The sequence below is a fragment of the Aspergillus novofumigatus genome, assembly GCF_002847465.1.
Source record: "Aspergillus novofumigatus IBT 16806 chromosome Unknown P174scaffold_2, whole genome shotgun sequence".
NCBI lineage: Eukaryota > Fungi > Ascomycota > Eurotiomycetes > Eurotiales > Aspergillaceae > Aspergillus > Aspergillus novofumigatus.
In genome coordinates this window covers 3833629-3857488 of record NW_020194275.1, presented here as the reverse complement: position 1 = coordinate 3857488, position 23860 = coordinate 3833629, and the positions used below count along the sequence as shown (strand labels likewise).

The 23860-nt window shown below is 50.3% G+C and overlaps 9 protein-coding genes across 9 annotated transcripts; 4 read left to right on the top strand and 5 right to left on the bottom strand.

Annotated features, from left to right (window-relative positions):
• Positions 1–33: 33 nt before the first annotated feature.
• On the top strand, positions 34–1448 carry P174DRAFT_510620 (U1 small nuclear ribonucleoprotein 70 kDa; the record flags this gene model as incomplete). The annotated part of the gene is made up of 6 exons (XM_024831693.1): positions 34–56; positions 88–356; positions 414–541; positions 590–686; positions 788–985; positions 1012–1448. 6 exons carry the CDS (start codon positions 34–36, stop codon positions 1446–1448), a joined length of 1152 nt encoding a protein of 383 aa, XP_024686240.1.
• Positions 1449–1987: 539 nt separating this feature from the next.
• On the bottom strand, positions 1988–3171 carry P174DRAFT_439411 (ribosome assembly factor MRT4). The gene is made up of 3 exons (XM_024826790.1): positions 2877–3171; positions 2577–2771; positions 1988–2556 (listed from the first exon to the last, which is right to left on the bottom strand). Exons 1-3 carry the CDS (start codon positions 3068–3070, stop codon positions 2223–2225), a joined length of 723 nt encoding a protein of 240 aa, XP_024686239.1. The 5' UTR covers positions 3071–3171; the 3' UTR covers positions 1988–2222.
• A 140-nt stretch (positions 3172–3311) lies between these two features.
• Positions 3312–4987, top strand: P174DRAFT_439410 (mitochondrial distribution and morphology protein 10; the record flags this gene model as incomplete). The annotated part of the gene is made up of 5 exons (XM_024826789.1): positions 3312–3522; positions 3585–4092; positions 4122–4731; positions 4752–4828; positions 4957–4987. Exons 1-5 carry the CDS (start codon positions 3426–3428, stop codon positions 4985–4987), a joined length of 1323 nt encoding a protein of 440 aa, XP_024686238.1. The 5' UTR covers positions 3312–3425.
• A 36-nt stretch (positions 4988–5023) lies between these two features.
• Positions 5024–6458, bottom strand: P174DRAFT_439408 (triose-phosphate isomerase TPI1). The gene is made up of 6 exons (XM_024826788.1): positions 6302–6458; positions 5920–6208; positions 5781–5855; positions 5606–5718; positions 5336–5550; positions 5024–5274 (listed from the first exon to the last, which is right to left on the bottom strand). Exons 1-6 carry the CDS (start codon positions 6331–6333, stop codon positions 5246–5248), a joined length of 753 nt encoding a protein of 250 aa, XP_024686237.1. The 5' UTR covers positions 6334–6458; the 3' UTR covers positions 5024–5245.
• Positions 6459–6928: 470 nt separating this feature from the next.
• Positions 6929–8659, bottom strand: P174DRAFT_418585 (uncharacterized protein; the record flags this gene model as incomplete). The annotated part of the gene is made up of 1 exon (XM_024824701.1): positions 6929–8659. The coding sequence occupies one exon, from the start codon at positions 8657–8659 to the stop codon at positions 6929–6931; it is 1731 nt and encodes a 576-aa protein (XP_024686236.1).
• A 2265-nt stretch (positions 8660–10924) lies between these two features.
• Positions 10925–12906, top strand: P174DRAFT_458269 (Protein kinase domain-containing protein; the record flags this gene model as incomplete). The annotated part of the gene is made up of 4 exons (XM_024829634.1): positions 10925–11600; positions 11668–12161; positions 12308–12676; positions 12706–12906. 4 exons carry the CDS (start codon positions 10925–10927, stop codon positions 12904–12906), a joined length of 1740 nt encoding a protein of 579 aa, XP_024686235.1.
• A 381-nt stretch (positions 12907–13287) lies between these two features.
• On the bottom strand, positions 13288–14195 carry P174DRAFT_418583 (ESCRT-III subunit protein DID4; the record flags this gene model as incomplete). The annotated part of the gene is made up of 5 exons (XM_024824700.1): positions 13288–13419; positions 13479–13739; positions 13793–13853; positions 13923–14137; positions 14190–14195. 5 exons carry the CDS (start codon positions 14193–14195, stop codon positions 13288–13290), a joined length of 675 nt encoding a protein of 224 aa, XP_024686234.1.
• A 290-nt stretch (positions 14196–14485) lies between these two features.
• On the top strand, positions 14486–17941 carry P174DRAFT_439405 (mitofusin). The gene is made up of 4 exons (XM_024826787.1): positions 14486–14875; positions 14951–14999; positions 15059–17124; positions 17182–17941. Exons 1-4 carry the CDS (start codon positions 14554–14556, stop codon positions 17541–17543), a joined length of 2799 nt encoding a protein of 932 aa, XP_024686233.1. The 5' UTR covers positions 14486–14553; the 3' UTR covers positions 17544–17941.
• Positions 17942–18013: 72 nt separating this feature from the next.
• On the bottom strand, positions 18014–21007 carry P174DRAFT_449233 (BRCT domain protein). The gene is made up of 7 exons (XM_024828824.1): positions 20951–21007; positions 20833–20894; positions 20483–20759; positions 19795–20426; positions 19471–19747; positions 19343–19423; positions 18014–19295 (listed from the first exon to the last, which is right to left on the bottom strand). The coding sequence occupies exons 1-7, from the start codon at positions 20970–20972 to the stop codon at positions 18247–18249; spliced, it is 2400 nt and encodes a 799-aa protein (XP_024686232.1). The 5' UTR covers positions 20973–21007; the 3' UTR covers positions 18014–18246.
• Positions 21008–23860: the final 2853 nt, after the last annotated feature.

The following is a 23860-nucleotide window of genomic DNA, read 5'->3' as shown; positions in this document are numbered from 1 at the left end:
ACCTACCTAAACTATTACCTATCGTTTCCGCTCATGACTTCAGATCACATCGAGAAGTTGTCGCTAGCTTGAAATAAAATCATTGAGGGGTCAAAATGACGGACAAACTCCCCCTCCCCTTCTGGCGCTCTTCCAGCCTCGTCCACCATTACGTTACGTTCCTCCCATTGATCGCGCACCTGAAGATGTCAAGAAGAGTAGCATCGGCGGCGTTGCAGATTTTCTTGGAGAACTTAAGAAATACGGAGAGGAAGTTCCTTACAATGCCACAGAGAGCTGGCTGCAACGCAAGTGGCGTCAGAAGCTCGAGAAAAAGGAGGGACTGAATAGGCAGTTAACTGAATGCCTTCAATCTTGTAAGGGCCTCGACCATCGATTGTACATTCTCTCATGAGTGCTAACCATCTGCTTAGATGATCCTTCGAATGATCCTCAAGCTCGAGGTGATCCCTTCAGAACTCTGTTTGTTGCTCGACTGAGCTACGACGTGAAGGAGTCCGACCTAGAACGAGAGTTCGGTAGATTTGGGCCAATTGAAAGAGTGAGTGTATTTGTCATCGTCGTGCATTTCAAAGCTAACTTCTGTTAGATCCGCATTGTAAAAGACACAGTCACGCCGAAGGGCTCCAAGAAGCCACACAGGGGCTATGCTTTCATCGTGTACGAGCGTGAAAAGGACATGAAAGGTACTACTGCTACTCACAATTATAGTGAAACCTCTTGAGACTTCTCTTGACCCCAAAAGTTTGGACTCCTTGCTGACCTGATCATCCTTCTCCCTACTCAGCTGCCTACAAAGAGACAGATGGGATCCGAATCAAGGATCGACGTGTCTTGGTAGATGTGGAACGTGGCCGCACGGTCAAAGGCTGGAAGCCTCGCCGCTTCGGCGGAGGCTTGGGAGGACGTGGCTATACTAAGGCTTTGCCCTCGCGTCCTACCGGACCTGGATCTTTCAGTGCGCCTTCTGGCCCTGGAGGATTTGGTGGCGGATTCCGGGCGGATATGGAGGTAGAGGTTTTCGAGGAGGATATCGCGGCGGCGATCGCTTTGGCCCTCGTGGCGGGATTGGTTATCAGGGCGGACGCAACGGCTTTGGTGGACAGGCTCCACCAAACGCCCCCTCCGGTCCCGGTGGTGGCCGGAATGCTGGCTTTGGAGGCGGCTATGCTGGTGGTGGAAAGTATGAGAGAGATGCCCGGGCCCCAGGTGTAACTGGCAGCAACCGCGAACCTATTAAGCCCAGAGAAGGCTACTCAGAGCGAGACCGACGTGATCATGACCGTGATCGGGAAGGTGACCGTCACAGAGACCGTGATCGGGATCGCTACCGTGACCGTGATCGCGACCGCGAACGTGACAGACATGGTGGCCGGGAAGATTATGGCCGCAAGAGATATCACGAGGACGATTCCTATGAGGATCCTCGCGCTAAAAGGAGGTACTGAACCTCCCTTACTGGATTAAGTTCCCCATCCAGGCGTCAGCATGGTTTGCTGGTGGGTATCTACGCTTGATCTTTCCTTTCTTCCCTTGTCCTCTTTGATGCAATGGGTAAAGCAAGGTCAACTGAGACGTCAACACCGACATTTACGACCACGGAAGCATTAACAATTCGCACAGTCGAACCGATGTGCCACCTTTTTCTGCTTGTCACCAGGCATCTTCATCAGCTGAAGGCTTCACTTGTTACTATTTCCTTTACGAAGGGTCAAGGTTTGGAGGCACTATTCGTGATGGCCCCTTTTCCTCCTTACGATCTCGTGGTCTCGCCTCTGTTCTGCGTGTTTTCCATCTTGTTTTGTTGTGTCGGCCCTTTTAGGGTCTCTGTTACTCTACACGGGGTAAGTATGTATTTTAGGTAGCCGTCATTTTCCTAGGTGCAATTTGGTTGGGATCCGGGGATGCTCAGGTAAGAGACGCAGGTAAGGCATATTTAACGGCCATGTCGATGCCAGAATCCTCGTATGCAAGTAAGAATCGGTAATCTATGCTTGTCACCATGTAGCTTTCTGCTCTGAATGGAAGATGTCCTGCATAATTGCTTTTCCGCGTGGTATTCTATGTCCATCGTACGCTCATCCAGCAACATCTAGGATGAATTCATGATCTTCGAGGAATATAAAAAGAGAAACAACGAAAGAACGCCTATGCCCAACTCCAATCAATGCCCAGAAAATTTTGGGGGTAAAAGAAGAAAAGGAACGGTCTTGGACATGAAATTACTGTCCGTCAACCTCCATGCCCTCATCCTTCTCGAGGATCGTAACTTCACCGGTACTCCGAGTCCATTGCGCCTTTAGATCGACCTTGAATTCGGCAGTAGCGACACCGAACATCTTCAACAACGTTGTCTGCCGCGAGTCCAGAACTTCTCCCTCTTTGCAGATAGGGTAGCCCTCTTGACCATCAGTCAGCTCGAGCATGACCTTGCCCTTCACTAGACGAGTAGGGACGCCCAGTTTGCGCAGCTCCGGCTCAATCGTGTGGCTGACGGGTTCGTCTTCGGACGCAGGAATCTCACCAGCACGGGAGTAGACCAGGCCATTGGGGATGCTGAATGACCGGGTGCTGACTGTGCCGGCACGGGCGAAGTCGAGGGGCGGAAGGCGTCGAAGTAGCTGAGGACGGACTCGGGATCGCGCGAGGTGAAGAGAAGACCGACGGCACCTGTCAGGTAGGGAGAGAGTTTGTGCAGGTTGGGTGCGGCCTCGGTCTCTGGGTTGTGGCCAAGGGCAACGGCCATGACTTTAGTTTTGCCAAAGAAGAGACTATTTTATATGTCAGCAATTGAAGCACGATGATGTTTTCGCTGCCATATTCAACTCTAAAACGCATATGTCGCGAGGTTGATCCTGAAAATCGGGAAGACTCACCGACTATCGGCAAATTCGGTGCGCACATCCTTCAAATAGGTGTTGCGCATGTTATCGACGGAGAAAACGAATAGGTGATCATAATTCTCGACACATTCGCGGACATTGGCATAAAGTCGTCTGGTCTGTTCCTTGTGGGACTTCTTGGTGACCTTCGACTCGTGGACGATTCTGGCACGCTTTGAACGAGGCATTCTGAAATATTATAGAGTCTGGATTTCTGAAAGTGATTATACCGATGCGAGCCTGTATAAGCCTTAAAGGATGCGGAAATACACAGACTCGGAAAATTGACTCGGAGGAGCAGAAAGATACGATTTATTTTTTTCTTCTCTGATAACAAGCGGATTAATGTTGATGCGGGGCTTATCCGATTACGCTAAGTCGTATGAGGAAACGAGCTGATGATGTTGGGGCTTCAACTTCCGTTTCCAAGTCATCATCGTCATTAGTTGTCCATGGGCCGGATTCATTTCTCGTTCATTGGAGATGGACTCATAATATTAAACGACGGCTGGGCTGAAGAACTCAGTTGAGACATCTTTGACAATGCTTGACTTCATGGACTACATCCAATTGGCATTTGCCGAGGCGACCAACTGGAACCGCGACAACTCATATTCGTCCCTGACAGCCACAGCGCAATGTATGTGAATTACCTCGCATATAAATTTTGATAAGTCATAGTCTCAATTTGACTGCTTACAGCATTACTCGATTTCTCGACGCCGGAGCGTTTGCGCGTCCATCTTTCCTCCCTAGCCACTCCTCACTTCGCGACCAGTTATACCCTCGGTACAGTTGGATTGATCGATGGCTCCGTATCGTACCTCTACAGCACAGTGCCTTTAAACAATACTCCCAGTCGGAGCGCCCTTATTCCTCTGCGTAAACTAGCTCGCGGTTATCGCCAAGTTCAGCCTCCAGTTGCCCCGGTGGAAGATTGGGAGTGGCAGTCGCTTCTTGATGGACTCGGATCCTCTAAGTCCAAACCCTCCGGCGATGGCGATAGTCAACCTTCACTCGGGCGGAAGGCGACTTTGCTCAATGCAACTTTGCATCTTCCTCCCCCGACTACCCTGAATGCCTTGTTCTTGCGCCGGATCTCACCAACCATGCAGCTGTCATTGGCAGTCTGCTCGACCCGGGGGCCTCCTCTATCAAACTCTGCGCCGCAAGCTTCTCTCCTGGGCCAACTCTCCCACGACACGGGCAAGTATAGCAATGAATACCTGTTCAGCACAGACAATTCTTTGTTCGGCTGGCGGGGCTCTGGAACTTCGGCCCCGACCCGCGCCATCCCAAGGAGAACTCATCACCGCGGTTATCACTACTATCGGCCGGCGCAGAAGCCTATTACTCCCCGGTCTCTTCGCTCATCGGCATGTCCACTGGGTTAAGGTTCAGCACCCTACCAGCAGCCACCGAGATGCCGTCATCATCATCATCGACATCTAGCACAACCACAACCTCAAACCACGGCACTCCGATCTCCACCTTCCCATACACCCTCACCCTGGTCCTAACACCACTCACCGGCTCCCTATCAACCACCTACTCCCTCCGCGCCTCGCCCAACCTAGCCTTCAGCTCCCGCTTCGGCTTCAACGTCTACAGCTGGGAAAGCGAAATGGTCGCCGGCTGCGAACTATGGCGGAAACGAAGGGAATCTCCTCAACCCACAATCGATGACGACGGCCTTGAATGGGCCAGGCGGAAGATGCGCATGGCCGATCCCTCTGCCTTTCCTCCCGTGGAATCCCCCACTGCGCACAATGGAGAGGAAGAAAATGAATCAGTGCTGAAGATCCGCGTCGATCAGTCCTGGAATGTGCGGTTGCTATGGGAGGGCCGCGTGAAGGAGCTTCTGGTTAGTGCGGGGTTGGGCTAGGTCCGAGTTCGTTCTCTTCGTCTTCGTGGGCTGCGAATTCGACTGCGGCCGGGGGCGGGCAGTCTGTTGGCGGGGTGTTTCTGGGAAGTCGTATTGGCATGGTGTTGGGGTGTCGGTTTCGTATTCATCGTGAGTGCAACATATTTAAGGTATACTCTGTATATGACCTGCATCGTTCTTTGTATATAGCGCTTTCTACTACGTCCTGAATATGGATTAGGATATAATTCATCCATGATTTTACGAACGTTAAGAGGACTGAACCAGCTGTATCGCATACTTCACTTTATTTACATTCAATTCCTACTTATCGTTGAGATATATAGCCTGAACTCCACCAGCTGAATGGGCAAAGGTAAGCAAGCTTATATAATTCCCCAGAGCGCCGCTCAAGAGATCGATTGCGAAATCTGTATTCCTGCCGGTACTACTACAGCGGCAGCAGGATTTTGTGAGGGAGGTTTTCCTGTATGTCGGCTTACAGACGGGCGTTGACAATGTCGACGACTAGATATCACATCGTTAGTCTATAACTTCGACAATCAATCGGGCAGAGAGGAGTTCTTACAGGCAGGCTTCAAGCTGGCACCGCCAACCAGGAAACCGTCGACATCGGGCTGCTTGGCCAGCTCGCGGCAGTTCTTCTCGCTGACGGAGCCACCGTAGATGATGCGGACGTTCTCAGAGGCCTCGGCGGAGACGTCGTCGCTGAGCCACTTGCGGATGGCAGCGTGGACCTCCTGGGCCTGCTCGGTGGTAGCGACCTTGCCGGTGCCGATGGCCCTGCAGTGTGTTGTTAGCGTTTAGTTGCGAATTAGCGTGTTTGTGAGCGACTAACCAGACAGGCTCGTAGGCAATGACGACCTTCTGCCACTGCTCCTTGGAGAGCTCCTTGGCGACGGCAGTGAGCTGCCTTCTAACGACGTCGATGGTCTTGCCGGCCTCACGCTCCTATGTAGTGTTAAGTCTACTGCATACGTCGGAAATAGAACCGAGCGAATAGGATAACTCACCTCAAGGGTCTCACCAATGCAAAGGATGACGCTCAGCCCACCATCAATGGCAGCCTTGGTCTTGCGAGCAATAAACTAATCAGACATGTCAGCCATTCCATTCCCAATCCGGCAAAGTAGATTCCAGCGAGAAACGTACCTCGTCAGTCTCCTTAAGGATGACACGACGCTCGCTGTGTCCGATAATAGCCCAGTCAATCTTAGCATCCTTGAGCTGCTCAACGCTGATTTCACCGGTGAAAGCACCGTTGGGCTTGTCGAAGACGTTCTGGGCGGCAACGCCAATCTTGGAGTCGGCAGTTTGGCGGGCAAGGAGGAGGTAGAGGGCAGAGGGGGAGATGACGACCTCGACGGAGGGGTCGAGCTTGGCCTCATTGAGGTTCTTGATGATGGAGGTGATGGTGTCAGTGACACCGTTCCTATCATTGCACCGAGAATGTTAGTAGCTGTCCAGTTGCAGGCTGGGATGGTGAAACTGCGAGGGGAATTGCGGGGCATTGGGTTAGAGCTCATACATCTTGAAGTTACCACCGACGAAGAATTGGCGAGGCATTTTGGCTGAGTGTATAGAGAAATGAAAGAAATGGGAAAATATGCGGAAGATATGAGTCTTGACAGTCTGGAAAGATGGGTACGAGGGAAGAAAAGCAGGAAGTCACTAGCCTGGAGTAACCGACGTTTATTATGGAGTTTATGACGAAGACGAAGAGAAAACGGGAGACAGCGGGGCTGGATGCCTTACCGAACTGGCAGAAACAGAGAGGGGCTTATCGATAACGCTTGTACTGCGTCACTTGGCCCACGCTCACCGGGGACTTGATGAGCTGTCCTGCTGCGTGTAGAGGGCTACATATGAGACGATTCTTCAATTGGCTCATCTAATACGAAAAGGATGACCAGGGAGCTACCTGCGGAGTGTAGGCTATTCAGTACGATTGTTCTGTACAATTGCATGTACCTAATTACCAAGAGACAACATATACTAGTAACGCCCATGTTCCCAGTGGTATCCCTGTTGACCGATTGACCGAAACCCCGAAAGTGTACATTACAGCATGAGAGACAGAAAGGGGAAAAAAAATGAACGAAAATCCAATCGAAGTGGATAAGGAGAGGGTTAAGGAGCCTAAATAAATGGCCAGAGAACTTCACAGGTAATGTCGACGCTGAAAGAGACCTGGTTCTCGAAGCGACAGGTGTCGGTCCAAATAACGCGCCTCTTCGAGTTTCTCGTCCAAGATCCGGGCCTGATGCTCGACCAGCTTCTCCCGCCGTTCCACTCTCGCTTCCCGATCATCCAGGATTCGCGTTCTGATGTCATTCCTCTCACGACCCTTAAGGAGTTTCTCACCGAGGTGTACTAGGTCGAGGTCGGCCGAGTTCGCGGGTGCTTGCACAATCTTGGGCCGGCTCCGGGGCTGTTGCTGGGCGGCACTCTCTTTCAATTGAGGCTTCACAGTTCGCTTGCTTGATTGTTTGCTACTTGCTGGGATTACCTCGACATAGCCGACTGGGTATTTGCTGCGGTTGAGCTTCGAGTCTGAAGCAGGCTTGGTCGGCTTCTTGCGGTAATGAGCCCTGTAAGCGACCTCTGGCCCATTTTGCCTTGATGCGGAGTTCTGGCGATGATGAAGGCTTCCGCGCCATGATTTCGATCTTTTTGGCGCTTCGTCAATGATGTCCTCGGAGCCGTCGGTAGCTGAGCTTTCGTCCTCAAAGTCAAACAGCTCGGAATCGTCATCTCCTAGGCTGCTCGACTCAGGAGGCCACTCTGCTTCGGGCGCGGCGTGCAGACTTGACGACCGGGGTGTATAAGTTTTATTCGCTTTGGTTTGATTATGGATTTCTGGCCTCATGAAGGGTTGATCCGCATGATGATTGACTTGATTGGGACCAAGACCACGATCATGGCTCTGAGGATGTCCATTAGGAGCAACTGGGATAATCCGGATACCCGGATTTTGTGGCTGAAATTGAGGATTGTTGCCTGGTTGAGGTACCCCGTGATGCTGTATTTCTGGTTGTTGGTGCAATGGCCATTGCGTCTGTTGATGGTGCTGCTGCCTTGCATCAGCGTGACCCTGGGGAGGGAAATGTAGTTGCTGGTACGCATGCTGAGGATGTTGCTGCGTTTGATTCGTGTTTGCTGGCATCTGTGCATGGTTGATAGCCGGTTCACTCCATTGGCCATTTATCTCGACAATTCTCGGCCTACGCACATCTTCTGCCATGAAGTTGTTGGGATCGACAGGGTGCTCCTCCCTGGGTTGGGGATAAGTCTGGCCATCCCCGGGTTCGACCGTCACCGGCCTTCTCACAATCACCACATCCATCGAGAGCGTTTCAAAATCACCCCGACGAGCACCCTTGCCTTTGACCGGCTTGAAATCTTCCTTGATGTACGCGCAGGTCCATTCAAATCGAGGGTCACTGCGTCTGTGCTCATTGATTAACTGATCCACATGGTTTCGTTTCACTTTCGATAGTGCTTGATATTGCTCAACAGCAGTAGACTTCTTTGCTCGCTTCTGCACCAACTGAAACAGGTCTGCCTGGCTCAAGTTCATCCTTGTTTTCTCGACTTGGTTCCAAGTGGACTTTTGGCCGGGTGCTGCCTCGGCCTTGAAGAAGGTGTACCCAATGTAATAGTATGGAGAACGCGTGTGTTCTCTGATGGGTTCGGAGTGACCTGTTTGCTGGTAGCTTTGGGCAGACCTTTGGGGGTCCACATGAAGCTGATCCATTTGGTCCGCCAGATATGCAGGATCTATCTGGCCAGGAACACGGTGCTGAATGATGCGAGGGTCCTCGTGCGGATGAGCTGGTGGGTGATGAAGAGGAGGGACAGGCGGGCCCATATTTTGATTGACGATCACCATGGTCTGCAGAAGAGTACTTTCTGTACCAGCACCAAGACGAGAGTACAGTCAGAGGTAAGGGAAGAGTCTCCAGGCTAATACAACATGTAGGGGTCAAACAAGGAATACCAGAGTTGAGGGCACTTAATGGCATATACAGATGATGATGAGACCATAAACATCAAGGCTAATGGAAAGGACACAGAGACATCTTTAAGCTCCAGGCAGAAGTAGGACCTGGAGGGGCTCTTTCGGCCTTTTCAATGCAAAAAGGCCGCTGCTGAGTGACCACTCAGGTTTCAGGGTGTGAAGTTTCCATGCGCTTCTGCCTTGCCATTTGATCTGGACACTCTTCACACGCGACAGAAAAGGTTTTCGACCCTTGAGGGGATGAACTCATGCGCAAGTCCCCCTGGTCAGGTGGATGATTCGTCGATGATAAGAAAATAATGACCAGAGGTGCCGCAGAGCTGCATCTCAGGCACAGAAACACGACTGTAATGGGGCGCAGGATGTGCCCGGGCAAGTCTCCTGCGAAGGTCTGGCCTGGTTGCTGAGGCTGTTCCTCCTGGTCGTGGAGGCCTCAGCCGCAAAGCAGTGGCTGTGCAGAAGACATAGTACAGAGTAGAATCAGGGTCCAATCGAGGACATCCCTCAATGTTGGTCTAGCTCAGAGAGTAAGCAAAACATGATTTTGATGTACGGAATACGATGTTGGGGATATAGATGATTCATCCTGTTCGCTGCGGATGCCGTGTACCACCGTGCAGCTGCATCACCGCCGGTCTCCAAAACAATGAGTTGCTTTTTCCACGAGGCTCTGCTAGAATTGCAGCCTAGTCTGCCTTACAACGTCACCTACCCCCAGTGTTGGATTTTGTTTTGGTGATGGTGCCTTCGTTCTGTGACTGGTGGATGGGAACATGCAAGTAGGGAGGATTGAGCACTCCGTGCCGCTCGATCCTGCAGCCAAGAGACGCTCAAAGCAGGCACCATCGCGCCTTTGTGCAGTCATTCTCATCAGCCATCCACAATGCATACTATCATGTTTTAAGTAACTAGTCTACTCCGTAGTTACTGTATCCTTGCCTTTTGACTTGCAGTGGTAATCAGTAATAACCATGCAAGTCCCACAGGCCACATGTCAAGTGGATATGCTTCTTTGTTTCTGCAGTCTTGTTGACTTGCTTGAAGATACCGAATACCTGCAGGGCAAGTCATCCATGATTACTGTGGCTTGAAAGGAGTCTTTTTTTTGGCCCATTTTGATTGAAAATATCGCTCATAGTTCCCAGTCATCGAATAATTATGTGGCAGGGGTGGATGGCTTTTGGCCTCTGGTTATGTTGCCCTGGCGTGCAGAATTTACCCTTTTTTTGCCGTGAAAGACTGAGACACGCCTCGTCATCCTGTCAGTTGATTATTTTATATAGCTTAGAAAAACTCGGCTGGACTGTGATTTAAGTGAAGCAGCAATGCTGGCCTCAAATCAGTAGTGATTTGATGTCTCGTGTGTGGTCTTATTGCGAAATATATCGTGGCGGGGACACTACTAGTAGGGCTTGGAATTAAGATGGGCACAAACAGGACTCTGTAGTTGTCCTCGATAATCCTAACACTTAAACAATTCCTGCCAAAAACTAAAGCCCCTGATTCACAGATGACCCCTTTGACGTTGTCTTCCTGGTTACGGAACCGGATGCCTTTTGGAGGCCAACAAAGATTGAGTTAGAATAGTTCCATGACAGGGTCTCTTTGTCATGCAATATCCGAATCGAAACGCTCCCTTGTCTTTCTAGTGCTGAGATATTTATCAGTTGGAGACTGCAACAAGAGAGTACCATGTTCTGTGAAACCGCTAAAGAGCTGAAGAGTGTCCAAAGAGCCCTTTCAAATTGTCAGAGGACAATGACTTCCATATGAGAAGGGCATCTCCATATCCGCAATCTCTTTGTCTAGAACTCAGGGAAATTTCAACATGAAACCCTTTGTTGACACTGCTTATTTCGTTTGTCGGGTTAATGTCTTTATCAACCACAACATTGAGTATTGCCCTTTGTCACTGAACAATGGACCAACGTCCGGCCCGTGATAACTTCATCAATCTTCTATTTTTGGACTGCAGCATAGACGATCTGAAAGCAATCTATGGAGGTAGACATGCCTTTTCCAGGGTATATAGCATACGCATTTCCCGCGTATGACTGTGGGAAGATTCCAGAAAACATCACTCTAACGTTGACTCTTTCTATTTATACAACCTTTTCAGCTTTTGCATATGCTAGGATGTCAGATTCAAACAACACCCCAAAAGAAGCTGCTGCAGGTAGCCCAGGCCTCAGGTTCGACAGCTACACCCCACGCGGCGTCACCCCAAGGGGAGATGCACTTTCATACGCCAAGAACAGTCCGGTCTTCAATCCTGACGACTCTGGGACGGACGGAACAAATGGGACGAATGGAGCAAATGGCACAAATGCGAATAATGCAACGACTGCAAACAATGCGACAAATCCGAGCGTTGCCCCAAATGATACAGCCGGGAGCGACATGACTGACTCGGATGGTGTTGGTGCTACGGCCAATTTGGGCATAGACCCTCAGAGAATACCTGCTGATACCCGCCGGTTCGACAAGATTATTCCCCTTCTCATTCAGCCAGAGAGTGCGGTTTCAGAAAGATTCCCACTTCTTCATCGAGTCATTGCGGGCCGACTGAAGACAAGCCTGTATCTGAGGGGAGGACAACGAGTCTCCCGGTGCTCTCACAAGTACGGCCTAGGCGCGGCCGCTCTGAACCAGACCAAAAAACACAGACCTGACAGCCATACCTTTCAAACGAAGGTTGCAAGGTCCATAGAGCGATCAAGGGGTGGGCGCGAAACTGTCAACGCAAGACTCCACGGTATGTGCCAAAAGCTTCGTCGGAAGGTGAGACTGTCTGGTTGCATTGGTTCTGGAGGTATGTCCACCTGTTTCTTCTCTGCGGGTTGATTCGTCTTTGACTAGTAGCTAATGACCTGACATAGGCTTCGGCACCGTGTTCCTTGCCCACAAAAACACTCCTCATGGACAGGCTAACTTTGCCATCAAGGTTAACGACCATAACACCATTGCGGCCATGGGTGATGGGTCACATGTAGCCGAAATGATGTTCTTTGAAGAGGGTGGAAAAGTTCGTTATATACCGTGTGAAGCAATGATCATGCTCTTATTGACTCGCAGCCCAAGGTTTCCAACCCTCCACTCTGTCTATACTGAGAAGGACAAGGTCGCGATTGTCATGTCCGCTTGTATCGATTACGATACACTCCAACTCTCAAAGGGAATGAAAGAGACGGACCAAGTCTGGGCTATTGAAGGGGGCCATCTCCGCACTCGTGAAAAGGAGCCAAGGTTGAATGAGCTTCAGGCCTGCAAGGTGTCGACGCAGCTCTTGGAAGCAATCGCTTACCTCCGTGATATGAGCATCACGTATGACGACATGTCCTATCGCAATTACCTCGTGGACGAGAATCTTGACGTAAGTAAATTTCAGAATTTCAGTTCTGTTGAAGATGCAAGGCTTGCTTTTCTTCTGTTGCTTCTTTTTTCCCTCCCCAAGATTCGTCTCCGATTTCCCTAAAGTTGACCCTCAGGGCCTGGCTAACAGTCTCTTCTTGGATACAGACACAACTGATCGACTTTGGAATAATGGGCTTTGGGCTGGATGATCGTGACTTCCTGGAAAACTCCCACACCTACGTATTTTGGCAAGAATATCTACTGCCTCCAGAGGTTGCAATCGAGTTGCTGAAGCCCCAATGGCGCGTCCATGTCAGAAACACAGCCCGTGGAATCGCACAAGTCAAATGCAGAAACGATACGCGTCAAACCGCACTCTGGAATTATGCAGTGGAGGTGTTTTGTTTGCTGCACGGATACGCACCCTGGGAGGATCCGGAATGGGACGATGAGATTAGGACCATTGGCGAGTTCGCTTGCAGGTTTATCGATGGCCGTTGGCAGGAGCCTCCCGAACTATACGACGAAGGACCCGTTGGGACGCAGCTTATGCCAGACGGAAGCGAATGATCAACGAGGAATTGGCTGTCCGGGAGGATTTGTCGCAGGACTGCGTGGACGCGCTGCGAACGATGCTCCAAAGGGACCCAAAGCAGCGACCAAGACTCAGCGAGCTGATTTCGTTTCCTTGGTTCGGCCAATGGGCTTGTCACGGTGACAAATTGTTCAGGCGACCAGATATACCTCGCGAGTATTTCGTCTAGCGAAGTTGGATGTGCATTTCACCAGATCCCGCGTAGAATGCGTGATAGACTTCCCTTTTTCGGCGAAAAGTATACAGGCAAGCGTTTCATTTCACCGGTGATGTATGACTGTGACGAAGTTGTTTCCTCCCAGCTAATTTTAGTTTTTCCTCATAGAGATCCATGACTCGATTACATCAGATCATTTTCAACCTAGTGTGCGAGCCGTACTGTAAGTAGACCTCCGAATGCTGACAAAACCACAGGACCTCTGATAAAAGGAATTATTGACATTCGTAACTCATTAAGGATATCCCCAGTACCCCATCTAGCAATAGAAACATATTCCTAAGTGGATATTCGTATAGGCGTAAGGGAGGAATTTGGTCGAGTCTCGTATCGTTACCGCCGAAGGCTGTCCAGCCTGGCCTGAAGATCGTCATCGCTGGCAGTCCCACCACCGGCTCCAACCGCTTCGGCAACTCTGGTCTCGCCAACCGCTGTCTTCTGAATATCTGACGGGGTTTCACCCAGCTGTGGTAGAAATGTCAGTAAAGCGCAAGAATGAGAACTAGCCCGCTGGATGGACCTACCGCCTGGTTGAGGTCAACACCAATTTCATCCAGAACTTCCTTCACGATGTCTTCGCCTTCCTCTTCCTCTCCTTCTAGACCTGTAGCCTCGTCTATGGCATCGTCCATCATTTCTTGCCGTTGGTCCATTATATCGTTCTCTCGTTCAAACTCCATCGCAATCCGCTGAAGCGCGGGGAGGTTCATCTGGCGATTCATGCTTCCTAGAAGCATCGTGGCTCCTTTCATAGACTGCATCATCTGTTCATTGCTTCGGACGGTCTGTATGTCACTGTCAGCGCACTGATCCGCCAGATCTCAAACAGCTGCCGTACCTGAATACGGAGGGAAATGGCCTGTAACTGCGTCCGCATTTGATAGAATTTCTGGATGTACCTAATCGCAAGTGACAAATTAATCAAGAGATACAGTGAAGGAAAAAGATTGGAGTCATGCTATACATACCTCCTCGTCCGAACCAGATCCTTCGCTTGGATCTTGCAGGCTCCGATTTGGCCATTTTTGGCGCTCTTTTTAATGTCTTGAATCAGCTTCTTCTCCTGATTTTCCAACTTGACTCGTTCCCGGTCTAGTTCTCGCTGCGTCCGATCGAGCGCTCTTTGGTGCTTGCGCAGACGCTCTGCTGGCGTCATGCGCTTCCCGAATGCCCACTCGACGATCTAGAAGAGTCCTGTAAGTGGGGAACAAGAGGTAGTGTGGTGTACCACGTACATTCATGATGAGCACGACAGATCTATGTAGCGATTGAAGACAGCGGCTAAAGTAAATGTGCCACCTGACAAACGGCAATTGTTATGCGCAGCAGTATGTTTATCAGATGGAAGCCTGCGGTGAATATGATGCGGTGACATCAACCCACTTAAGCAGAGGCTGGGTAACGAGCAATAATACGCGGCCATTATTGATTACTGCGGGAGGGAGTCACATGCTGCCGCCAGCCCCTTTCGGGCCTAGTTCAACGCCTGCCGTCATGAAATTTCCCGGTGGAACCATCACCGTCACCTAAACCCCGTTCTGCCAAACACCCTTCCATCCTGTTATTCTCGAATTCGATGCAACGCACACGATATTCGTCATGAGTCAGGAGTATTTCCCCGGCAAGGGCGCATCGGCCGGAGAGGGATCCTCTCGGCACCCTCCCGAGGATGTTCCCTCGGAGAACAACCCTTTTTATCCACGACCCCCGCCTACATACATGACTGTCGGGAATGGGTCGACGTCTGAGAGCGCCACGGCTCTCATGGCTTCGTTGAATGCGGATTCGGGTTATGGAGGAAGTATCCCGAGCGGAAGTGTGATGGATGGTGATGAGGGAGCTGGGTGGCGAGCGGATTTGATGGTTGATAAACCGACGCCGGTGCCTACACCTCCTGGTACGAGTAATTGGAATCCAGCTGGTTCGTGGTTCTGTTCATGTTGGGATGACAAGGGGGTGCAATTGGAGCATTGTTACTGACGTGTGGTTGATACAGCCGAGCATGAGAAGCAGGTTATTGCCAGCCATGTTCATCAACTACTCTAGTATGTGCGGACAAATTAGCTACAACTCGTTTTGAGAAGCTGACAAGTCTTCTTTTCAGTAACTCGAATCGGACGAAACTCGGGCGTGCGATTTCCCGGACGATTGAAACGTTGAAGGAGCTTCAGGATATGAACCGCCAATGGCCAGCACACTATCCATCTGTACAGAGCGCTCCGGGTAGCCCCGGCTCGGATTCGCAGAGACCCGGTTTACGACAGAGTCAGTCATATTTCGAAAGTGAACACGATCAATCGGAGCCTTTCCCCCGGCCAGGACAAATGCGACGCGCAGCCACGATGTCAGGAAGCGACGACTTGGCGGAGTCGAGTGCGGCTGCCGAACGCCGACCTACACCGGAACCAAGATTGATGAGCCCACAGATTGCGCAGGAATTCTCGATTTTGAAGTTGGATCTGAAACTCGGTGCTTTGTCACAGGCCGAGTTGGTACATTCCCTGGAGAAGGCCTCGATTGCCTCACTTTTGGACGGAAAAATCAGTCAGAGCATCAAACACCTTCTTTCTTTGCGAGACAGGATCGAGGACACATCAAGCAAGGTGCTAATTACGGGAGACTTAAATGCCGGCAAATCGACTTTCTGTAACGCTTTGCTGCGTCGCAAGGTGCTCCCCGAGGACCAGCAACCCTGCACTAGCATTTTCTGCGAGGTTCTCGATGCGCGAGAGAACAGTGGAGTCGAGGAGGTACATGCGGTACACAAGAACAAGCAATACAATCGCAACGATGAAAGTACCTACGATGTGTACTCTCTCCCGGAACTGGAAAACATCGTTATCGACAACTCCAAGTACATGCAATGCAAGGTCTATGTGAAGGACGTCCGAACGATTGATGAATCTCTTCTCAACAATGGGGTGGTGGATATCGCTTTAATTGATGCACCTGGCCTCAACTCAGACTCGTTAAAGACGACAGCCGTTTTCGCTCGGCAGGAGGAAATTGATGTGGTTGTTTTTGTGGTATCCGCCGCCAACCACTTTACTCTTTCCGCCAAAGAGTTCATCTTGAATGCTGCTCATGAGAAGGCTTACATCTTCATTGTTGTCAATGGGTTTGATCAGATTCGTGATAAGCAACGTTGCGAACGCATGATCCTGGATCAGATTGGCAAGCTCAGTCCTCGTACGTATAAGGAAGCTGCTGAGCTGGTTCATTTTGTTTCCAGTAATGCCGTCCCAGTTGCGCCTCCCATCCAGATGGAGCAATCTGGTGGTGGCAGCGGTGGAGGTTCTGATCCTCATGGAGATGATGATGACGACCAGTCTGACGATAAAGGGAAGGGCAAAGGAAAGGAGAGGGAGAAGATTCGAGATTTTGAGAACCTGGAGAGCTCTCTCAGACGATTTGTCCTGGAGAAGCGCGCTCGTTCCAAGCTCGCGCCTGCGAGAACATATCTCCTCAACCTGCTTACGGATATCAATTCATTAGCAGCTGTTAATCGCGACATCGCTCAGTCGGAACTCAAGCGCGTTACAGACGAGCTTGCTAAGCTCGAACCAGCCTATGAAAATGGCAAGAAGAAACAGATTGAGCTCGGTGATGAAGTTGAAAAGTGTATTGATGACTCGTGCGAGGATGTCTACAACCATACGCGTTCAACATTAACGGACACCATCTCGCGAGTGTCCGAGGCAGACCTAGGTGTTGAGTACCCTGGTCTGTTCTCTGCGTTCCAGTATGCTGAGGATCTCAAACTAGCAATGCTGGAGCAGATCGCTACATCCGTCGCCGATTGCGAGGACTATGCGCGGGCAAAGTCTGTTCAAGGAGTGGGATTCATTCAGAACATTGGTCTGCTACATGTTGGAGAGGACAAGTTCGCTCCATTGAACTTCCGTGCTGATGCAATGTTCCGCCGTGGTCGTCGCCACACCCTAGCTAGACAGGTCGACACTGAGGTGGAGATCTGGGACTTCTTTGATATTACCGGGTTGTGGGAACGGCAGGAGAAGATGGCTGGCACTGGAATTGCCATGACTGCCGTGACAGTCCTCGGTGGTCGAGCCTTCGGAGGCAGCTGGGTAGATAGCATGTTCAGTGCCGCCAAAATCCTTGGGCCTAACAACTTGCGGCGTCTCCTCCTACCTGGTATCGTCGCTGCTGGTAAGTTCCGTGTCGTCTTCAATTCTGCTATACGCGATTTCAAGCTAACTTCAACAGCCGTCTTGACCACTGCGTACATGCTTTCTTCAATCCCGCATACACTTCCCCCTCGTCTCTCGCGCAAGCTTGCCGCTACTCTGTCCGAAATGGACTACGTGCACTCCAATGCCACTCGTATCTCGACTGAGGTCCGCCGCATCCTCCGTATACCCGCCGGCAATCTGCAGACCAGCCTCGCTCAAGGCATTGAGGACCTCGGAAGACGTAAGCAGGAGGTCAGCAAGACGAAGCACGAGAGCGAGGTCGCAAGTAAATACTTCTCAAATCTCTTCCGGGATAGTGGAGAGAACCGACGGTCCGTTGAGAATATTGATCTTGACGCCCCCTTGCCTGGAGGCCTGCCCGCCATTCAAGGTTGAGCCTTGTCTGTACAAACATTATGACGCTACATGAATTTCGCCCTTCCTTTCCCCTGTTTGACTCATGTCATTGCATTTTCTCCTTCCCTTCTCACACATCTTCCGCTTGTTCAAAGTCCTGTACAATCTTTCCTTGTCCGCACCCATTTCCCTGGGGTTCTGAAAGAGTTCTCCTTCGCTATACAGTCTCTATGGCTGATGAATAGCGTAGCGGCCGCTCTTCATTCCACCTTTGCTTACTAGATATCCCCAACGGCGTACCCTTGAGCCCTTTGTTTATTATAAAATGTACCTGATTTTACCTCTAATTTGAGAATCCTTCTCTGTCTCTTATAACAATGGCGACTCTGCATTGCTCGTTTGCTCACTGTAGATAAGGTCGTATGAGCAATATCCCGAATATCAGTCACGGTGTACGTGGCTTAGGACTAGTAATACTCTCGCCTAATGCACATGGCGAGGCACCTTTTAAGCTTCAGAATGATACATACCCACTATTATTGAAGCCAACAATGTTTATGCATCAAATCATGAGAGGAAAATATCCGCAGGCCGTTGACACTATCGGTGTGAATCTTGATGTCCCAAATCTTGAGTGAACAAAAGACGCCATTATACCATGCAATGCACCGGACAAACCAAAAAATAGACACCAAAAGCGATGCAAAGCTCATATAAAATCAGATCAGATCATGAACCTCATTTACAACTCGTTTTCAGAATCCTTAACCGCGTTCCTCGTCCTTCGACCGGTTCCCCAGCCAACATCCTCCAGTTCCCTGACCTCACCAACAACCACGCCCTGATCGGCAGATTTATCTTCATTGGAGAGCTTGCCAGCGTGGCTAAAAAGCTTTTCGCGCATTTTGACGGCATCTGGATCCTCGTAGTTCAGCTGCGTCATTGCAGGCTCTTCATTCTCTTCTTCCTCGACGCGACGTTGTGATTCCGAGGGCTCGAATCGCCCGCCTGCAAGGAACGAGTTGAAACACTCTGTGTTGATGCTTTCCACGGCACTGCCGCATCCGTCTTCGTTGAGCGTGTCGATTGAGCTGGCGCGAGAGAAGACGCCCTGTGCGGAGGAGTGTGATGGTGCTCGTCCGAGGAGCGGTTTCCGGCGCCTTCGACGGAGGCTATCGCTTTCCTGGTCTGTTGTATCGGATTTTGAGCGCGAGTTTGCTGCTCGTGCTTGCTTGAGAAATCCGCTTACGGCGAGTTCGATTGCGGATTGCGCGGAGGTTGTGCCACTGTCTGATGCTTTTCGCTTGTTTGAGGGCGAGGCTGTGGTTGTTGGTTTGGTTTCTTTGGCAGGTGAGACTGATGCTGACTGTGATGGTCGTTTGTATGGTAGTGGTGGCTTCACTAATTCATCTTCGCTACTGGGTTTGGACGACTTCTCAACAGGAGTGCCCTTGGTGGACCCGTTCATACCATATTTCTTTGATTCCGTAGTATGGGAGTCTGGCTGCGCAGTCCTGTCGGGCTTATCAGATGACTCGGATAGATGTTTCTGCTCTGTGCGAGAGCCGGCTCGCACTTCCAAGCTCTTTTCAGGTTGCGACGACCTCTGGATAATATATGGTTCGAATGCCTTTCTCTGTCCTGATTTGATGGAGGACCAGAGCCAATCTACTGTGACAGCTGGGATCTTCCACTCGGAAGTGTGCCGCAGCTTTTCGTTATTCATTGAGCGCGAGTCATTACATACCAGAACAGACGCTTTCGGCGTTAGGTACTCGTCATATGTAGCACCTACATAGTCAGTAACCATTTAAGCTGATACAATTCTAGTGGCTCACCAATTAAGTCGATCAGCTTTGATAAATGCAACAGGTCGATGCGAGAAAACCCGGTCGAGCAGATCTTCATCCCATGGAATCCTAACTCCGTCAGTAGACGTTTCAAGACGTTCAAATGTTATACCAACCTGGAATGGGAAATACAGGTAAGGGAGTACATGCGATATGGGATTCGGGTGGCACTAGGGTCTTCGCCTCTAGGCATCTCTCCAGCCACATGTCGGTCACCACGTCACACTCGAACGCCAGATCATCTGTGGAGGGGATCTCAGACCGTGGCGTCTTATATGACACTATCGTGTAGAGTCCATGCCCTCTCTTAGGTATCTCTGGGCGCGAAAACTCGCTTAAAGAGCTCACGAGCTGAGCTCCATTGTATGAAAGGTGGTGACGCAGTACACTGGTCTTGGGACGGTCAGATCAGAACAAGGAGAAACGCTAGCGGTACAAACCTGCTTGGGAGAAAACCCATATATGAAGAAATAACAGCCATCCAGGAAACCATTGGTGCTAGCGGGTCTCACTTCAAAAGTGTCCTGACGAGATCCCTGGGCCTCTGCAAACGTGGTCTCGCTAGCGAAGGATTTAGCTTCTTGTATAACGGATGCTTTTCTCGTAATTTTCGAGGATGGGACGTCTTCATTCTTCGGCTGGCTGTTCGTTGGCCTTCTCAGCTCGTTGTTCTCGAATCCCGCACCCACGATAGCACCCCAAATCCCTTCGTTCTGGTCAACGAGCTTTGTGCTTGCGATCCTGCGCAGCTTCCTAGGCCGAGGATTAGATGAATTCTCGGCTTCTGCAGCTTTCTCCTTGGCTGGTGGTACTGTGCGATTCCATGCGCCCACACCCTGTTGTTCTTGTGGTAGAAGAGGGTGGTATAAAGTTTCCTCAAGAACCATGCCACGCTCGATGCTGTCAGTGAACCACTTCATGGCTACGACTTTAATGTTCCACTGTGTTGCAAATTTGTACTTTTGGCCCTCTGTATTGCGCGCGATGAGATGGGTTACACTCTTCGTAAGGTCTTTCCTAAAGTCAGCGCCATGCGCGACAGCAGTATCCTGAATGTAATTTCGATAAGCCACTAACAATGACCGTTAGCCTCATCAGCAGATAGGAGCACCGGAACGAGTTTCATACTATCCTCAAAGCCTGTTATGCAGATAGCCAATCCCATGAAGGTTGGTAGTCTATACTGCTGCTCTAACGCCCGAATATCGGTGTCTTCACCCTGCATCCATGACTGCCGTACTGCCTCAACCCATTCCGGTCTGAGAACAACGACATCACTCCGCTCCCGTGCGACGAACTTATACTTCGCGGTATTGATCTCGCCGACAAGCAAATGTGTGACATCGGACGTGAGGTCGAACTTGTGAGCTGCTCCCATCTGACTGGCAATTGTGGCGAGCTCAGTCTATAGGGTCCCGACAGTCAGTGATTGTGCCGGTATTGCCAATTGGACAAAATGAACACGGAATTGGGCATACCCGTTGTTCTGGCAGAATAGAGGTAAAGCAGAGGACCACCCCCGCAAGAGGGCGTTCCTTGTCTTAAGCGATATTAGCAGCGCCACCGTCGCGGACACTGATCTGAGCGTGTACTTACTGGAAGTTGAGTTCTGTGCCATGCTTCATGATTGGCAAAGCAGGATTGCAAGGCCTGTTGGGCTTTGGAGTTGGACCGAGACTTGCAAACTCCGCAATATTGATTCGCGCGCGTCGGGAAATGCGTGATCACGTGACATATGGCCCTGATGTTGCGCGACTTTCGGAGTACCAAAGGTTGGATATATAGGCTATTGCTTAAGGCTGATTAAATCAAAATGGCTTCAATGGATTGACCAGTTGATTTTGAGTTGCTTTTCGGGTTTTGAACAATCGTGTGGAGGGTCTCGGAAACTAATACTACTTGCGTCATTGGTCGAGTACGAGTATACATCTCATTGTCCTATGTATGTATAAGGGCAGACTCAAGTAGGAGTCCAATCTTCAATGACACTGTCGCATCAATAGTTAAAATACTCAGCAGCACCAGACTACCCCATGACAGTAGTGGAGAATTGGTCTTTTGGGAGGAGATTGCAGAGGTGGGAAACTGATGCTTGACAATCATGTCCTTATCAATGCGGATAAGCAAAAGAATAAAGTTTCCTTATCGGTATCACGTGCGATAATGCAGCGCGTTCTATCCGCATTGCGGATTGAAACGCGCGACTTGGGTCGCGAAATGTTCCAGATAACCATCCTTATCATCAACTTTTGCAGTCTTTCTTTCATTCGACGGATCTGCATCACATACAGGACGAGGTTTATATGCATGTGTCCAAAATTACAAAAAGGGACCTCTTTCTACTCCGCCAATACTGCATATATGGTCCGAAACTGATCTCGCGTACTGCTCGTTACTCAACAGCTGGACCTTTGGGAGCGTCCCAGGAAGCGGCTATGTTCAAGAAGGCCGTCAAAGACCACTCCGCAGGTCCTGTGAAGCCCCTTCAGTCCAATCTATTTCGCAGCAATGGCGTCGTGCAGCCGAAGCCGACCCCACCTCCACAATCAATAGGCGTTAAACGAAAAATCGAGATGAGCAGTGCTGGAGAATCTGCATTAGGGACCCTACACAGTGCTGTTTACTTCGATGAGAATGATTTCGATGATGATGTAGACTTGGACTTTGAAGAACCCGAACCCTTCATTCCACCGACGAAAATTGTGAGACCGAGCATTGGGGCCAATCTACTGCGACGTCGACGTCGAATGTCAATTCAACGGGAAATAACGTTTCAAAAAGCGCGGAAAGAGTCACAGTTGATTTGATATCCTCCGATATAAAATATCCTGAATTACCTCCAGTCTCCAACGATCACGTCCCCCGTCGAGTAGCGTTCAGATTCCATGGTCGTCCTCGCCCCCTCACCACCTCCAGCAACCAAATAGTAGTCGAACATTACCATGGCTCACCAAGAACGAGGAATCGACAAAGGCGGAGGAATATAAGAAGCCAGAAACCCCTGCTCGGCCCAAGCCCACTGCTATCTGGAACAAGTCCGCCAGTGCGATCAAGGAAGAGCAAAAAGAGCTACGGCGACAGCATAAGAGAAACCAAAAAGGCGATACCAACTCCAAGCAACTTCAAACTCGTCCAAAGATTGCGTCCTTATTTCTCAGTGATGAGCAGCGTCATGTCCTCGACACGGTCGTTAACCAAGGCAAAAGCATATTCTTTACCGGTTCTGCCGGTACGGGTAAGTCCGTGCTTATGAGAGAAATCATTAAACAGTTACGGAGCAAATATCGAAAGGAGCCCGATCGTGTGGCAGTCACAGCTTCTACCGGTCTTGCTGCCTGTAACATTGAGGGTGTCACTCTGCACAGTTTTGCTGGTATTGGGCTGGGTAAAGAGCCTGTTCCAGAGTTGGTCAAGAAAGTTAGACAGTTCTCTGCCTCTGCTTTGCTCATGTTCGTTAACGGTCAAATTGCAGATTAAGAGAAATCAGAAAGCACGGAATCGCTGGCTTCGGACCAAGGTGCTCATCATCGATGAAGTGTCTATGGTCGATGGTGACTTGTTCGACAAGCTTGAAGAAATCGCCCGAAGAATCAGAAATAATGGCCGCCCATTCGGAGGCATTCAACTTGTCGTTACTGGCGATTTCTTTCAGTTGCCTCCAGTGCCTGAAGGTAGTAACCGAGAGGCGAAGTTTGCCTTTGCAGCGGCTACTTGGAATACATCGATCCAGCATACTATTCTCCTCACACACGTTTTTCGTCAAAAGGACCCTGAATTCGCCGAAATGCTCAACGAAATGAGACTGGGTAAACTCACCCCTCGGACAATCGAAACGTTCAAATCACTGTCCCGTCCGCTGAACTTTCATGATGCACTTGAAGCGACGGAATTGTAAGTTATCCCAGTTATTCCCAGCCGGCAATGAGACTAACATATCATTTCAGATTTCCTACTCGTCAAGAAGTGGAACAGGCCAACAGCGCACGGATGAGCAGGCTCTCTGGCGAGATAATGACCTTTCACGCAGTTGACTCAGGGACAATTCAGGATGTCCAATTTCGTGAAAAATTGCTGGCCAATTGCATGGCACCAGCTGTAATACACCTAAAGAAAGGTGCACAGGTAATGCTGATCAAAAATATGGAAGATTCGCTTGTCAACGGCTCCATTGGGCGAGTTGTCGCCTTCATGGATGAAGCGACATTCGAATACTATCGCGACAATGAGAGCGAGTTCGCCGGTGGGCAAGATGCTGGGAGTGACGATGAGAGACTAAACCACGCTCGCAAGAAGCTGAAGGGTCTTGGTAACAAGGATGGAGGCGTTGTGGTAAGTCGAAAATGGCCTCTTGTTTGTTTCGTCCAGCCAGATGGTACGGAGCGGCACTTGCTCTGCCAACCAGAGGCTTGGAAGATTGAGCTTCCGAATGGCGAAGTGCAAGCCCAGCGCCAACAGGTACCGTTGATCCTCGCATGGGCTCTGTCCATCCACAAAGCGCAAGGGCAG